The sequence below is a fragment of the Phyllostomus hastatus genome, unplaced genomic scaffold (assembly GCF_019186645.2).
Source record: "Phyllostomus hastatus isolate PE091 unplaced genomic scaffold, TTU_PhHast_1.1 phas_scaffold_11, whole genome shotgun sequence".
NCBI classification, from domain to species: domain Eukaryota; kingdom Metazoa; phylum Chordata; class Mammalia; order Chiroptera; family Phyllostomidae; genus Phyllostomus; species Phyllostomus hastatus.
Genome location: NW_025334005.1, coordinates 443054 through 457135, shown reverse-complemented (window position 1 = coordinate 457135; position 14082 = coordinate 443054). Strand labels below are relative to the sequence as shown.

The 14082-nt window shown below is 66.3% G+C and overlaps 1 protein-coding gene across 2 annotated transcripts in view; it reads right to left on the bottom strand.

The window, feature by feature from the left end:
• Window positions 1-14082, bottom strand: part of SHANK2 (SH3 and multiple ankyrin repeat domains 2) — a 297330-nt gene that overhangs the window by 95630 nt on the left and 187618 nt on the right. For both annotated transcript variants that reach the window (XM_045854859.1, XM_045854860.1), the window contains 2 exons: window positions 13271-13353; window positions 11565-11689 (listed from right to left, as the gene is read on the bottom strand). In XM_045854859.1, the coding sequence (XP_045710815.1) occupies window positions 11565-11689; window positions 13271-13353 (208 nt within the window). The remainder of the gene's footprint in view (window positions 1-11564; window positions 11690-13270; window positions 13354-14082) is intronic.

The following is a 14082-nucleotide window of genomic DNA, read 5'->3' as shown; positions in this document are numbered from 1 at the left end:
GCTCTTCTGGGCGCAGGGGCGACCGGGGCACAAGGGGGCTCGGGTTCCGGAACACGGGAGACTCTCAGCCGACGAACGCCTGTGCTCTCTGCAAACTCCACCCGCGGTCACGCCGAGGGGAGAAGCGCCCGGCAGTGGGGGCCTGCGCTCTGGGCAGGTTGACCCTGTCCAGGGAGGTGGCGAGGGAAGGCTCTGGAAAAGGGGAGCAGAGACCTGACGTCGGGAGCCAGTGGGAGCACGAGGCCGAGGGCCCCGGGTGGACGGAAGGACGTGCGGAGGGAGGGCTGGCGGCCGAGACCCGCCCGGGTCAGCCCGGAGCCGGAGCCCTATCGTCCTGCAGGAGCCAGGACTGGGGTCTACAGGAGGGTGACAATGGGGAAGGGTGCCTGGAGCTGCGAATGCAGGACGGACTTCGGAGGCAGGAGAGGAACCTGGGACACGGCCCGGGCAGGCACCAGACGCAGCGGCGACTCCTCATCCGACGACGGGCGTGAGCGAGCACGGGACGGGAGGGCGGCGTGCTTGGAGCCTGGTGCCGGGGCCACGCGGGAGTTTTGCGCCCCTGCGCCTGCTTGTTTGGTCTCCCTGGGCCTCGGTCTCCTCACCTGAGAAACGTGGGGACCGCAGAGCCCGCCGCCGCACAGGCCCCGGTGGGGCGGAGGTGAGTCAGTGCATGCAGGGCGCTTGTTACAACAGGTGGTGCCCACACGGCCAGGCCCGGGCTGGAAACACGGCAGGCCGGCGTGGGGAAGGGCGGCCCGGCCAGCGGCCTTGTTCGGGAGAAGTCCGGCTGCTGTGTCCCGGCTCAGCCCTGCCCGGGCCCAGCGAGCACCTCCAGGTCCAGCAGCCTGCACCGAGAGGTGGCCACGGGGGGCAGCGGTTTCCTGGCTAGGTCACGGGCAGGTCACAACCCCCCCACTTCCTTCTCTCTCACCGCCTGCACCCCCCGCTCCTGGCTCGTGCAGGGAGCAGGGGAGGCTGACTCATGGGGCTCACATCAGACAGACTTCACTGTGGAGGGTCCCAAGGGAGAAAGGGCTCCGGGCAGGGAGACCCTGCGTCGGGTGAGAGGGTGGCCCGGCCTCGCTGGGAAGGCTCTCCATCCCCCCCACGAGCTAATAACCGCAGCGACAATGACAGGAACGCTTCCTCTTGCATGACTACTTAGTCACGCCCGACGCTCTCTACCTGCCTTACGCAGAGACTCACTCGGCCCTCACGGAACTCTGCGTGACAGCAGCTCTTCCCGTTCCCGCTCTGCTGGCGAGGAGAGCGAGGCACAGAGGGGCGGTGTAACTCACCCGGGGCCGCACGGCATGTGGGTGGGGGGAGCTGGGCTGGACCCAGGGGGGCTGCCACCTGGGACTGTGCTTTTAAGCTCCGTTCCTGGCTCTAACCTGCTTCTCAAGGGCAGTGGCTGAACCTGGTCTCTGCCTCCACTTCCCCTCTCCAGCAAGGACCCAGGCTGTCGATGGGCAGGCCATGGAACTCCCTGCTAAAACACCGGGGGTGGCTTGTCTCTGGTATTAGAGACAGAGCGAGGCCCCGCCACTCAACTCGGCATTCAAGGCCCTCCCCCCTCCCCCGACCCGGAGGCCCCAGACTCCTCACCCTGCCCGCACTCCTGGTGTTTTCCACGCGTCCCTGCCTCGGAGCCCTTATCTGGGCTGTGCCCTGTGCCTGTGGCGCCTCCCATCCTTTGCAAAGTGCCTGTCATGCGCTGGGCTCTGGCTGGCCCCTTATCTCGTAGAGCTTTCAGGAAAGGTGGCGACAGGGACAGGCGCTGTGAGTGGGTGTCCCGGGGAACTGTGGAGCAGGCGTCCCTGCAGAGGGGCCGCTGAGCAGAGATGTGAGGGTGAGCTGGAGCTACTCCAGGGGAGGAGGCGGGGGGAGAGAGAGAGAGAGGTGTGGGCAGGCCCCGGGGGGGTGGGGCACATTCAGGGGGCCAGGGAGAGGGGGCCGGGGAGAGGGGGCCAGGGAGAGGGAGCCAGGGAGAGGGGGCCAGGGAGAGGGGACCAGGGAGAGAGGGCCAGGGAGAGAGGGCCAGGGAGAGAGGGCCAGGGAGAGGGGGCCAGGGAGAGGAGGCCAGGGAGGAGGGGGCCAGGGAGAGGGGGCCAGGGAGAGGAGGCCAGGGAGAAGGGGCCAGGGAGAGGGGGCCAGGGAGAGGGGACCAGGGAGAGAGGGCCAGGGAGAGAGGGCCAGGGAGAGGGGGCCAGGGTCAAGGCCCATCTGTCCCCTCCCAGGCCAGGCCCGCAGCCTTCTTCCCCCACCTGTCCGGTCCAAATAACCAGGTCCTCCCTCCGTGTCCTAGACCTGAGTCCCAGCAGAGGTCTGTGAGCCCGTGTTCATCTCTGTGACCCCCCAGCCCCGCCCACAGAGGGCCGGGCGCAGAGGAGGGGCACCGGACGTTTGTTACGTGAAACCGACTCTTCCCAGTGAGGGGGAGTGGGACATTTGCCGGTGGCTGTTTGGTCTCCTGGTCCCGCAGCAAGGGGAGCATTCGCAGAACCGCGCGGCCCCAGACAGTGCCGGGGTCCTCCCCGCCCCCGCCCCCGCCCCTCTCACTGCAACTGTACTCACTGCCGGTACACGCACGCCCTCATTACCAGCTCTGACAAACTCCATCAACTCAAAGAGCCTACGGGGCATTCAGCACAGGCCTCCCTCCAGTTCATTTGCCAGCCTAACCGCTTGTATCATGCAACTCCCCACAGAAGGGCACTGCAGACAGAGACAAATCAATGCTAACGAGAGCCTGCCGCGTGCGCTGGGAAGGAGGGAGGCAGGCAGGCAGGCAGGTGCGGAGGACCCAGGAGGGCTCCTTTCAGGGGAGCCAACAGGCGCACCGGAGACCTCTGGGCAGAAGCTTCCAGTGGGGGGCTCCTGGCTCGCCGCGCCTCTCTGAGTCCTCACCCTGTGTAGACCGGGGCTGGTCTACCGTTCTTTCGGGTCGAAGAAGTCAATTCAAAGGTTACATCTCAACGAGTTGGGACTTACCCCGGGGCATCCGTCAGACCCCAGCTTTGGAGGAAGCCTGGATTCAGATGCCCCTGTAGAGCCCTGGGAGGCTACCCAGTCTCTGCTCCACCACGTGAAAGACGGGCGTGAAACACACACACACACACTCCCCGGGACTGCCCGTCACGCATGTTCATTCTGGGGCTCCCGTTATGATGGACCAGGCCCCGGGACCGGATGAGCAGACTCTGCAGCACTTTGGGGGCAGGCATTCTGGTGAGGGAGACAAGCGCTAAGGCAACAGGGGAGCCGAAGGAAGCACACAGGCGGAGTGTCCGGGTGAAGGGGCCTCGGGAGGTCCCCCCGAGACAGTGACGGGAGTGGGCACCCCCGTGATGAAGTAAAGGTGGGCTGAGAGCACGAGACCGCCTTCGCAGAAGAGATGTCTCCACCAAGCAGACACACGCACTCCCTGAATCATGAGTGTCCTTTGGCCCAGGAAGGCCGCAGACTCGGGGCACAGGGGTGGAAGGTGAGGGCAATGAGAGAGGGGCAGTGCTGAAGACTCCTTCTCTGGGGGTGGGGGCGGGGGGTGGGGGGGTGTGGGGGAGGCCCCCTCTCCCAGCTCTCGGGCTCCGCGGCGTGGAGAGGTCCCCGAGAGCGGAGGGAGCCAGCACCTCGCAGATGCCCGGCGAGCGTCAGCACCGCGGACAGCTCTAACGCACAGCCGGATTTAGCACCATGGACAGGGAGCGCGGACTCGGAAAGAGATCAACACCCTGGGGAGCGCCAGCACCAGGCAGATTCCTGGAGAGTTTCAGCACCACGGAGAGCTCTGGCCCAGAGCGGGTTTCAGCACCATGGATAGGGTGTAGACACCCCGCTCCCCCCATCAGCACCCTGGAGAGGGCCAGCCCCACACAGGGCCCCCTCACACGGACCCCTGCCACTGAGGGGGCCCTGCCACACAAGGTTGCATGTACTTACACTGACCTTCCAGGTCCTCCCTGGACCGGCCCGTTACCCCAGCTCCCCAACACCTGACCACTCCCCAAATCCGTCCAGACCTTTCCCGACCCACTAAGCTGTCCCTGGAGCTCCCCCTCCTCGGTTCTGCCTGGAGAAACCTGACTGGTTCTAGTCCTCCAAGCGTGGGGCCCACATGCTGCCCCCCTCTCTGGTTCACCCCGGGGCCGTGGGCAGTCCCTGCTCTGCGCCCCCTCCCAGGCCGCGTGCCGCCCGAGGAGGTGTGTCCGACTCACGCACACCCCAGCCCCGCACACGGTGAGCACCGCCCGTGTGCTTCCGACATGAGCGAGCGAAGCTGCAAGAGAAGGACTCGTGTGTGTACAATTGCTACCGACAGCCGAGACCCCCTCTGCCAGGAACTGTGCTGCGTGCATCACACATGCTTTTATTTACAGTTTAAGAAACTGAGGCCGAGAGACGAGGGCTTTTCCCAAGCTCACGCAGCGACGGAGCGGCAGAGCCCGGACTCAACCCCGGATCGCACCGCACATGGCCTGCGCCCTTGACCGAGGCTCTCCCCCGCCGCCTCTCCCCAAGCCGGAGCCCTGCCATCTGCCAGCCCCACGACGGAGCAGCCGTAAGCACAGCAGCCACGGTCCCCTGAAGCGATTCGGACTTTTTTTTTCAGCCTGAAATTGAAATCACTGATGCTTCAAATTAGAACCCCGACACGAACCAGCCAAGGTTTCAGATCCGCAGTCGCTCAGCTGCCTGTCTCCACCTTCCCAGCAGGATTCTGAGCTGCTCCTCAGCCTGGACCACCTGTTCCCAGGCTCTATGGAGGGTGAGGCGAACCCTCCCCCCCCACCCGGGGCTCACGAGGGGCTTGGGCTCTGTGCAGGTAAGGGGCCCAGCCTCCCAGCCGCCAGGGGCGGCTCCCCCTGAGCAGTGGCACCCTTGCGGACCGAATGCCGCGGGCCCGGGAAGGCCAGGGCTGTAGCCGGCGCTCTGCCCCGAGCGCCGGCATTGTCATCTGAGGGCGGACAGCAGACGCAGCTGCGCTCATTTGTGCTGACTTTTATTTGCTGCTGGAGGAATGTTTGTCAACCGTCACCCGCAATTTGGCTGGACGCTCTGACCTCGGCAAAGGCTGGGCCGGGGGACAGAGAGGCAGGTGGACATGGCCGCAGCCCCTCCGCCCGGGCCGATGGGCGGGGGGGGGGCGGCGGCCCAGGGGCCGAGGAGCTGGAGTGGGAAGCGGACCGGCGCCCCGGCCTTTGCCAACACCGGCACAGCGGGAAGCCACAGAGCGTCAGAACACAAGCAGTCCACGTGTGGAGGGACCCAGGACAGACACGGGGTCCTGCTGTCCTTGCTGTGGAACCGGCAAAACTTGACAACCAACCGGAGTGCTGGCGTGACTGAAGGTTGGGAACGTGCCACTGTCCTAACCTCCAGCCCGCCTCCACTGGGTTTGGTCTTTGCCTCAGTTGTTGAGTAAAGTGCCCATGTAAAGTGACGTACAGAAAACACTAAGAATCTCTGCGGGGAGTTCCTAGACTGTCCCTGCGGGCCGCCACCGGCAAGACGTGAGACAAAGCCTCTCACGGTGTCCGGAAAGGCGAGACGGAGAAACGGGAGCTGCGCGCCGCGGCCGAACAGGTGGCCCGAGAGGAAGCTGGCGCCGGGGCACCGCAGGAAGGCCCGGCCTCTGCCCTGGGCTTTGTCACTAGAGGGCAAACTGGGAATCATGAACAGAAATTCTGAGATTACCTCAAAGCCAGAGGCGTGCCAAAAAAAATGTCGAGCAAGGCAGGGAGTGCCCTTGGAGCGGGGATGAGAGCCAGGCCCGGAGGCCCAGCTGCCAGGATGCCGGGGCGGGCGGCGCCGGCTGCAGCAGACCGCCCCTCCGCGGGGGCGTCCGGAAGCCCGACCTCTGCGGGCTGCAGGTGCCCCGGGGTCGGTGCCGGGCCTGCGGCAGGAGGGCTCTGTCACAGCTCCATGCGCGAAACGACAGTGGTGACCATCGCCTGTCATCATTACAGCTTGCTGCAACGTTGCTATGACTTGTTTAACTAACCGTCGTCGGTTTCCCCTTCTCACTCGGGCCTCGTGAACGGTGACGAAGAACAAGATGGTGACGGAAGACGAATACTGAGGGAACGGGAGACTCTGCGCCCAGCACCGCCAGCTCGCCACCTTCTTTCTCTTAAGACCAGGGCCAACAGCAGCCCGCGTGGCAGCTCCCAGAGCTTGGGCGCCACCCGATTCCTCTCGACGGACTTAATTCTCACGGCCGCCAAGTTCACCGGTGGGGACCCCGAGACCCGGACGCACACGGTGATGCAGAACACACACCAGGTGATCGGAAGTGACCCGCAGTCGCTCTCCTGCGCACCAGTTTCCCTGGGAAGCTGGGCAGGCGGACCGATCCCCGCCAGCCGGGGACAGCTGCTCCCCCCCCCCCCGCCTGTCCCAGCTGGGTGGACAGTGAGGGTCGAAGTAAGTGCACCCCGGAGCCCGTGCGACCTTTTTCAAGACCCTGTCTCCAGCAGCAGCCCCAGAAACGCTTCTTAAGTCCCTCAAACACACGGTCTCTGGGGGAGACAACAGGGCGATGCCCCCGAACGCCCTGGCACCGCCGTGCGAGCCGCGGTGAGAGCACAGCTCCGGGCCGTTGCGGGTGCCAGCATTTAATAGGACGGGAAAGGAATGAGTGCGCAAACTCCGGCGTCGCTTTGGGAGGATGAAAGACAGCGTGGCCTGTGTTGATTGCCAGGGGAAACCGACCCAGGGAAGTTCCACAAAAGCCACGCTGGCCACGTCGGGGCTCCGAAAACCACCAGGAAGGCCGCAGGGGCTTCCGGCGCTGCCGCGGGCGGGTTAACAAACACCCCGGAGAGCGAGCCAAAAGCGCACAGAGACGCCCCGGCCCCCGGAGGCCGGGACCCCGCTCGCCCACGTGACGCGGCCTTCTCCGGAGGAACGATGCTCTGCTCACGTGACTAACACCTGTGGAAGGAGTGAGTGCTGTCGCTGGAGACGGCCCGCGGAGAAGAGACGCGTCTGAGCGCCCAGACAACAACCCCGCGGGATCTGCTCGCCCAGGAGCTGGCATGGCCGTGCCCGTTCTGTTCTCCGTGCCGATATTGGTGGGGGGACCCAGGACTCTGATGGTGGGGTGCGGTTCCTCCCTCTCGCCCGGCCCGAGGGGGCCAGTCCCCGCAGGTGCGGCGGGCTCCTCGCGGGCGCGATGCGAAACGCTTTCCCACGAAGCCAGGGCAGGTGCACTGTGCCCCCTCACCACCTCCCGGCCACCCCACCCCCTTTGTGTCGGCGCTGCCGTGAGCTCCGCCCGCCCCGTGGGATCCCCCCCAGGAAGTGTCCCCTAGAGGGAGCCTCCTGGGTCCGGCTCTCGTCACTCGCTGTCCCGTGGGTTTCTGAACGGTTTACGGCAGTTCGTTCTTCCACGTGGCGACATACGAGAGCTGTCACCAGCGACGGGTACAGGAATAATTTTTTTTTTAAATAAGCATGTGCTGATTTGAAAACAAAAACTGGCCCCTTGTCCTTTCTGTCCGTTCTGACGCTTCGCGCACTCACACACCCAGCACATCACAGCCTCCCTCCGGCGTCTCGGAGCCGTGGCATCGTCGGGGAACCAGATAGCCAGGGGCACACACGTCCCGGCTTCCCTGCCCGTCTGCCGCCCACCCGCGGCATTAACCGGCCCCGTCTCGGTCTCCTCGTCCACACACCGCCGGGGACGGGAGCGGACGCCAGGGTGCGGGACGGTGCCTGGCCTGTCCGCCCCGATTCCCGTCGGCGAGGACCCGGGCAGGACTGGCCCCTCATCGCTATTTGCCCTTGTGATGGTCACCGGTCAGTTGTACGCTGAGCAACTCGTGAGATCAAGGACACTTCATCGTACGACAGCAATGCAAGACACGGAGCTCCATCTGCAAAAGGGCGCTTGTGGAAGAAGGACCGCCCTCCTCGGAACCAAGGCGGCGGACGCAGTGCCTGCTTCAACTCTCGGGTCAGAAGGTCCGACACCGAGGTCCAAATGCCCGCCACCAGGGTCCGGCCAGCCCGCCCTCGGGCCTGCCCGTCGGAGCCCCTGGCGGCGTCACGAGCTTTTGTTCCAGAAGCTCCGACACCCAAGCTCCTGCCGCGCGATCCCGCGTCACGGGTGTGGGCCGGCCACTGGGCCCCCTGGTTCTGAGAGACGGGTGGGACTCTGTGCCCAGCCGGGCTCCCCTGGAGGAGGCCGACGGGCCCCCCGTCAGCGAGTCCCCGGAAGACATCAAGACGACATTCCCACCCCCCGTTCCCCCGCAGGACACGGAGCAAGGCTGCCATCCTCGAGCCGAGCGTCCTCCTTAGGACGCGCCAGGGGTGAGCTTGCCGGCCCCGGCTCGCGGGGCCAAGGACACCTAACCAAGGGAACCGCCCACAAGGAGCAGGAGTCTCTCGGCGAGCTCCTCTCCCGAAACCGGTCTGGACCGGCTTCCCTTGTGACCAGAAGGGACACGGGCCTTTGCCGCCACGCCTCGCTGTGGCGTCCCCATCCTTCCACTCGACCGCAAGGGGAGGGACAGACGCCCTGACTCGGCCGCCTGCTTCTTTCCCGCCGTGGCGCCGTCCCGGTTGCCAGCCCGTGTCTCTCTCTGCCCGTCCCCGCCGGGGCCCCTCCACCACCCCCAGAGCTCTGTGGGACGCTGTGGTGCCATCAGCCCTGGGGGGTGGCTCAGGCACACCTCACGCATCTGATACAGCAGGCACTCGCCGCCCCGTGAGGCCGCCACGTTCAAACAACCCTCCTGGGGGTCCCCCCTCCGTCCCCACCCCTGAGATCCCGATGACCCGCCTCTCCCGGAATTCCCGATCCGAAGAGACCCTTTGACAAGGGGCTGCTGCACTCAAAGTTTTTGCTTCTTGGCGGCGGGTCGGGGCCGGGCCTGGCAACCCAGAAACAACGCCGACAGCAAAGAGCAAACTCCAGCCGAACGCCGGGGCCGGAGAGACCGGTGCGCCGGAGGCTCAGCGCCCGGGCAAGGGCTGCACGGCCCGGCCCTCTGCGCCGGCCGGGTGGGGGGGGACGACGCCAGGCCTTCCGACAAGGCCCAAGAAGGAAAGACAGCGTTCTGCCGCCGCTGAAGACCCTGAAGAGCAAACAGTCCCTGCAGACGTGGCCCTGGGCCCCCCCAGTTCAAACTCCACCACGCGCTTTTACAGAGAAAGTACCATCTGACCCCCTTGGAGTCCCTTTCCCACAGCAGAGAGAAAGGGGAGGCATGCCAGGGGCCCCGTGGCTGGGGGAGGGGGGTGGGGGGACAAGGACGGCTGGCCCGCCCTTGGGGCGGTTTTCACGCGGGACCCCGCGCGTCACCAGGGGCTCAGAAGCCCACGGCGTCCAGGGGGGCAGCTCTTCACCAAACCAAGCACTCACCTGCGACACACGGATCCGTTTCAAATAATCCCTGCAAGGCTGACGCTTTTCACTAGAAACATAAAGAACTGTCTGTTGGAAGAAAAATGCAGCTATAAGGCTAGGAGCGGTTTTAATATTCCAGAGGCGGAACCTGGTAGCTAGGGAAACCACTCACTCAGGGAGGACGCTCGGGCTCTGTGGCCCGACGCGGAGAGGAGAATTTCTGCACCCCGCCCCGCCCCGGCGGCCTTGGACATGAACGGGGGGCGCCAGGCTCCAAGGGTCCAGCCCCAGTCCCCGTGGCCTGTGGCCTCGGAGGAGCGCCTGCCCCTCCTTCACGGCATCTGGGACGTAATAACCAACGATCCTTTGTGCGTCTCGGGGCCAGCGGTCCCACAATCCCGGAGTCCGGAGGTTCCCTAGGACACAGAACCTGTTCCAAAACGGCCCGTATGTTTGCACAGCAGAGGTGAAAAAAAACAATGTCACAGAAGGTGCTCCGACAGAAGTGTGGAAACTCTTAGTGCCCCTAATTTCCACGGGGCGGGGGGCTTCTGTCCGACCAGGGGGATGTGCCTTCTCCGCCCGGCCCAGGTGCGCCGTGGCCACCTCGGCCAGCCCCGGGCGGCTCTGCCTCCCCGGGCCAGTGGTGCCTCCCCAGGCCCGCCCCACGGCAGCGCTGCATTTGTTCTGTGGACTCGTTTACGAAGGAAGTGCCCCAAGGAGCCCGGCGACAGGGGGTGTGCTGGACTCCGCGGTCACCATCGATGACCGAAAACCAGCCACAGCTCCGTGGACGCCCCGGGGCCCCGACCCCGCACTCCCTCACACACGCACACACACCTCGGACCTCTGTCACGACTGCGTCCTACAGAAGACGGTTCCACCCAGTGTCTCCGCGTTTCCGGGAGGTCACACGCCGAGGGAGCCCGTGAGACCCGCGCCGCTGCGGGCGTGCACACCCTGCAGACGGAACGGACCGAGTCCGGGTGAGCTGTGATGGGCCTGTCCCCGCCCGGGCTTCCACACGGGACACCTGGGATGGTGAGGGGAGCCCCTTCTCCACGGCACCCGGCTCTCCCCAGGGTGCCCTTTCCCCCCCGGGTCCCCGTCACTCTAAGAAACACGAAGGGGATGAGCTACATCACAGCTTGAGAAGCGCCCTCGGAAGCGTAGGTGTGACCAAGGGCAATGGCTTCCAGTGACCATCTCGGCAGGGCCTGGGTCTCCCCCTGCACAGAACCAACAGGGGGCGGCCGACCCCGCGGCGGGACCACCCTGCGGCCGGCCCGGTGCCACGCACCCACGGCTTCCGCCTGCGGGAGGGCTCCCCGCCCGGATGAGACAGGGCTCCAGGGCAGCCTGGAGAGACGCTTTTCCAAGAAATGTGAACTCCGGCGAGGGCTACAGGCACCTAGCCAACCGCCTAAAAATACCTTTTCCAGGGGCAGCACATTCTCTCATTCGCAATATCCCTAAAGAGGAGCACGCCCCTTCCGTGTGCGCAAACGAGACGGGAAGTCGAGTCTGCAGCGGGCACGGGGCTCCGCCGGGGGCTGGCCGCCAGGGCGCCCGCCCCGCCCGCCGCGGCCCCTCCGGGTGAGGCGCTGGCGTCTCGCCGGTTCCTTCCGTGAGGAGGTCTCCTCCTTGCCCTGCCGGCAACATCTGGCTTCCAGAGCCCCCGAATTTCAAGTGCCTGTTGGTCCGTCCACGTCCGCCGCCCTCCCACCCGCGCTTCTTGGTCTTTGGAAGCAGCTTACAGGTCAACAGGGTCCCGGCCACCAACGTGAAGCCGTGTGTGGGCCAGAGCCACGGGGCTGTCCTTGCCCCCTGCCCCCGCGGCACCAGAACGGGCGATGGCCCCTCTTGGTGTCTGTGCATGCAGTCGCCCTGAAACCGCCCGCAAAGGGCCTCAATGTCACGGCGACCACACTTCTCTCCCGTCTACTTCACGACCAGTGGCCGAGGTCCACAGACATTTCCGCCGTCCAGAGAGTTCTAGGCAAGGCCTCAAAGTGACCCCAACCAACACACGTGTCCACAGCCACTGGGATCCACCAGTGGGCGCAGGTAGCCAAGCACGAGTCCACGCCAGGATCCACGGATGCCCCCGTGTGAGCCCAACGGCCGCGCTGTCCCGACCACGGACGCGGAGAGCCGGCGCTCTCCCCAAGCAGAAAGACACAAACACCAGTGACCCTACCTCAATCAAGAAGTCCCCGGTCCTCAGTCCGGCTTGCCACGCGACCCCGCCTTCGTCCACGGACTCCAGGTACTGCAGGGCCGGGAACGCCGGCGTGGGCGTGAACTCCTCAATGGGGGTGTCCGCTGGGGAGGCAAGGACACTCTTTACAAGCCTGGGAGGCGTCTGCCAGGCGGCAGCCCCGGCCCCCGCAGGACCCCCGACCCCGGGACCCACGGGCGTCCCTCCGGAAGTGGGCGGCCCAGGCCCGCTCTCCCCGGGCGGGGCCCGCCACTCGGACTCGCAGGTCCACGCCGACCCGAGCCGTGACGCCCACGGCGTTCCGGGGCCAAGTCACACCTCCGGGCCTCCCCGCCGCACACATGGACGCGCGTGCCCCGCAGTCCGTGCCCATGTGTGCGTGCCTGTCATTTTCTTTAAGAGCGTCGGTGACTAAACATTTTCGGTGCTAAAAATGGAAAAGTTCCCCCCGTAGCCACATGGAGCTCCAGAGGCCCCGGGCGAAGCCGCACGCCGGGTCTCGGGCTGCACAGGCCGCAGCGCGGGGGCTCCAGCGCGGGGCTGGGTCGGAGCGAGACGCTGACCCGGGGCGGGGGGCTGCCGCGGTGGGGTCTGCTTCCTCCGTCTCTGCGCCCACTCTGCGGCCAACGTCCCGGGGGTGGGGGGCTGGGCCCCCGCCAGCCTGGGCTTCCGGGCCCCGCACAGCGGCCGGGGGAAACTCTGGGCCGAGAGACGAGAGGGACGGACTTTCCGGGGCTGCCAGGAGCAGCCGGGGGTGAGGGTGGGGGGACGGAGACGGCCCTGCAGGGGGAGGGGAGGGGACTCACACGGGCAGCGGTGGACACACACACACACACGGGGATGGCCACCGTTTCCTTCTCTCTCTGGACAGACGGCTGTCAGGGCAGCCTCGGCCTTGGCCGCTGGGGATACCCCCCCCCGGGGGGGGGAGGGAAGGAGCCCCCCACCTCGGCACAGAGGCTCAGAGAGAAAACTTCCCCACGGCTTTCCCACACGCGAGGTGGACGGACGCCTCCTCGCACGGGGAGGCGATGCCATCTTGCTCCTTTTCAGGGGGGGAGCCCCCGAGTCCCCACCGCGGAGTGGCCCCCCAGAGCCCCCCACCCCGGGCCACGTGATGGTGTGAGCTGCCGGCTCGGGCCACGGGGGAAGGGACCATCTCGCCACGCTTCCTTTGCAAAGTCACCTTAGGGGCAGGCACGCGGCCGCCTGCCGCACTCGGAGCCCGAGCCCCCTCCCGGCCCCGGGGCGGCGGGCTCTGGGTCCCGGAACTCGGGACCAGGTGCTTCTGGGCACCTGAGGCCGGACACTCGGGAGGCAGCCCCGAGCGGGCTGGACCCAGCCAGCAAACACAGAGCAGACCGGGGATTCTGAACAAGGGTGGGGGGAGGGAGGGAGGGAGGGAGGGAGGGAGCTCGCCCGGGGCAACGCTGTGCACAGAGAATTAGCCACATTCCTGAAGGAGGCCCCGGTGCCGCTGTGTGAGTGAGGCGGCATGGAGAAGAACACGGTTGTCTAGCAACCGAGTGCCCTCAGGAAAAAGGCTTCTTTGGGAGCTGGGGAACGTCTCTCTCTCCCTCTCCCTCTCCCTCTCTCTCTCTCACACACACACACACACACACACACACACACACACACAACATGTGAACGCAGCCGGGAGGCTGCGAGCGAGCGGCGGCTCTTACCTTTCGCCCCGCGCAGGACGAACCCGAAGCCCTCATTGTCCTTCTTCTGCAGGACCACCGTCTTCTCCTCGACGATGCAGTCACTGTAGGCAGAATTCCGGGGATAGCGACCATTATTGTGACCCGTCATCATCACCGCCGCCGCTCCTCCGCCGGGGACGCTCATCATCATAGCCAATTAATCACCCAGCTCGCCGGGTCCGGGCAGCATGGAGGGAGCTAGGCGGCGCAGGGCGCAGGAGGAGCCAGGCGGCTGGGGGGCAGGCGAACGGGATAGGCGGGCACGGCTCGACGGGGCTGGGAGGGGGGGCCGGGCAGAGGCAGCGCGGGAGCCAGCGGGAGGAAGGAGGCGCGCATGGTGGGGAGGCCTGCGGGCGGCGGCGGCTCCGGGCGCCGGCGGGCAGGGTCGGCGAGCGGCCGGGAGGAGCGAGCGAGCGAGCGCCTCGGCCGCCGTGCGGAGGGGCCCCGGGGCCGGGGCTGCGCCTTCCGGGGAGCGAATGGAATCGGCCGGGCCAGAAATGAGGCAGCAGTTCTGTTGTTTTGTTTTGTTTTTTTTCTCTTTCTTCCTCCCTTCTTCTTCAAGGGTTTAAAAAAAAAAAAATCAAATCAGATTCTATGTGCTCCCTGCGTGAGCCGGCGCCGGGAGACGCAGCCGCCGACCCCTCCCTCTCCGTCCACGGGAACGCGGTGCCCCCACAATCAACCGCGTCACCCCGCGCACGGAAACCGCAGGCGGGCGGAGAGGCGGCCGGGCTCTGCTCGGCGCAGCGGCGCGTGGGGGCTCCTTGTGGGGGGCAGGTGGCTCCTCCTCT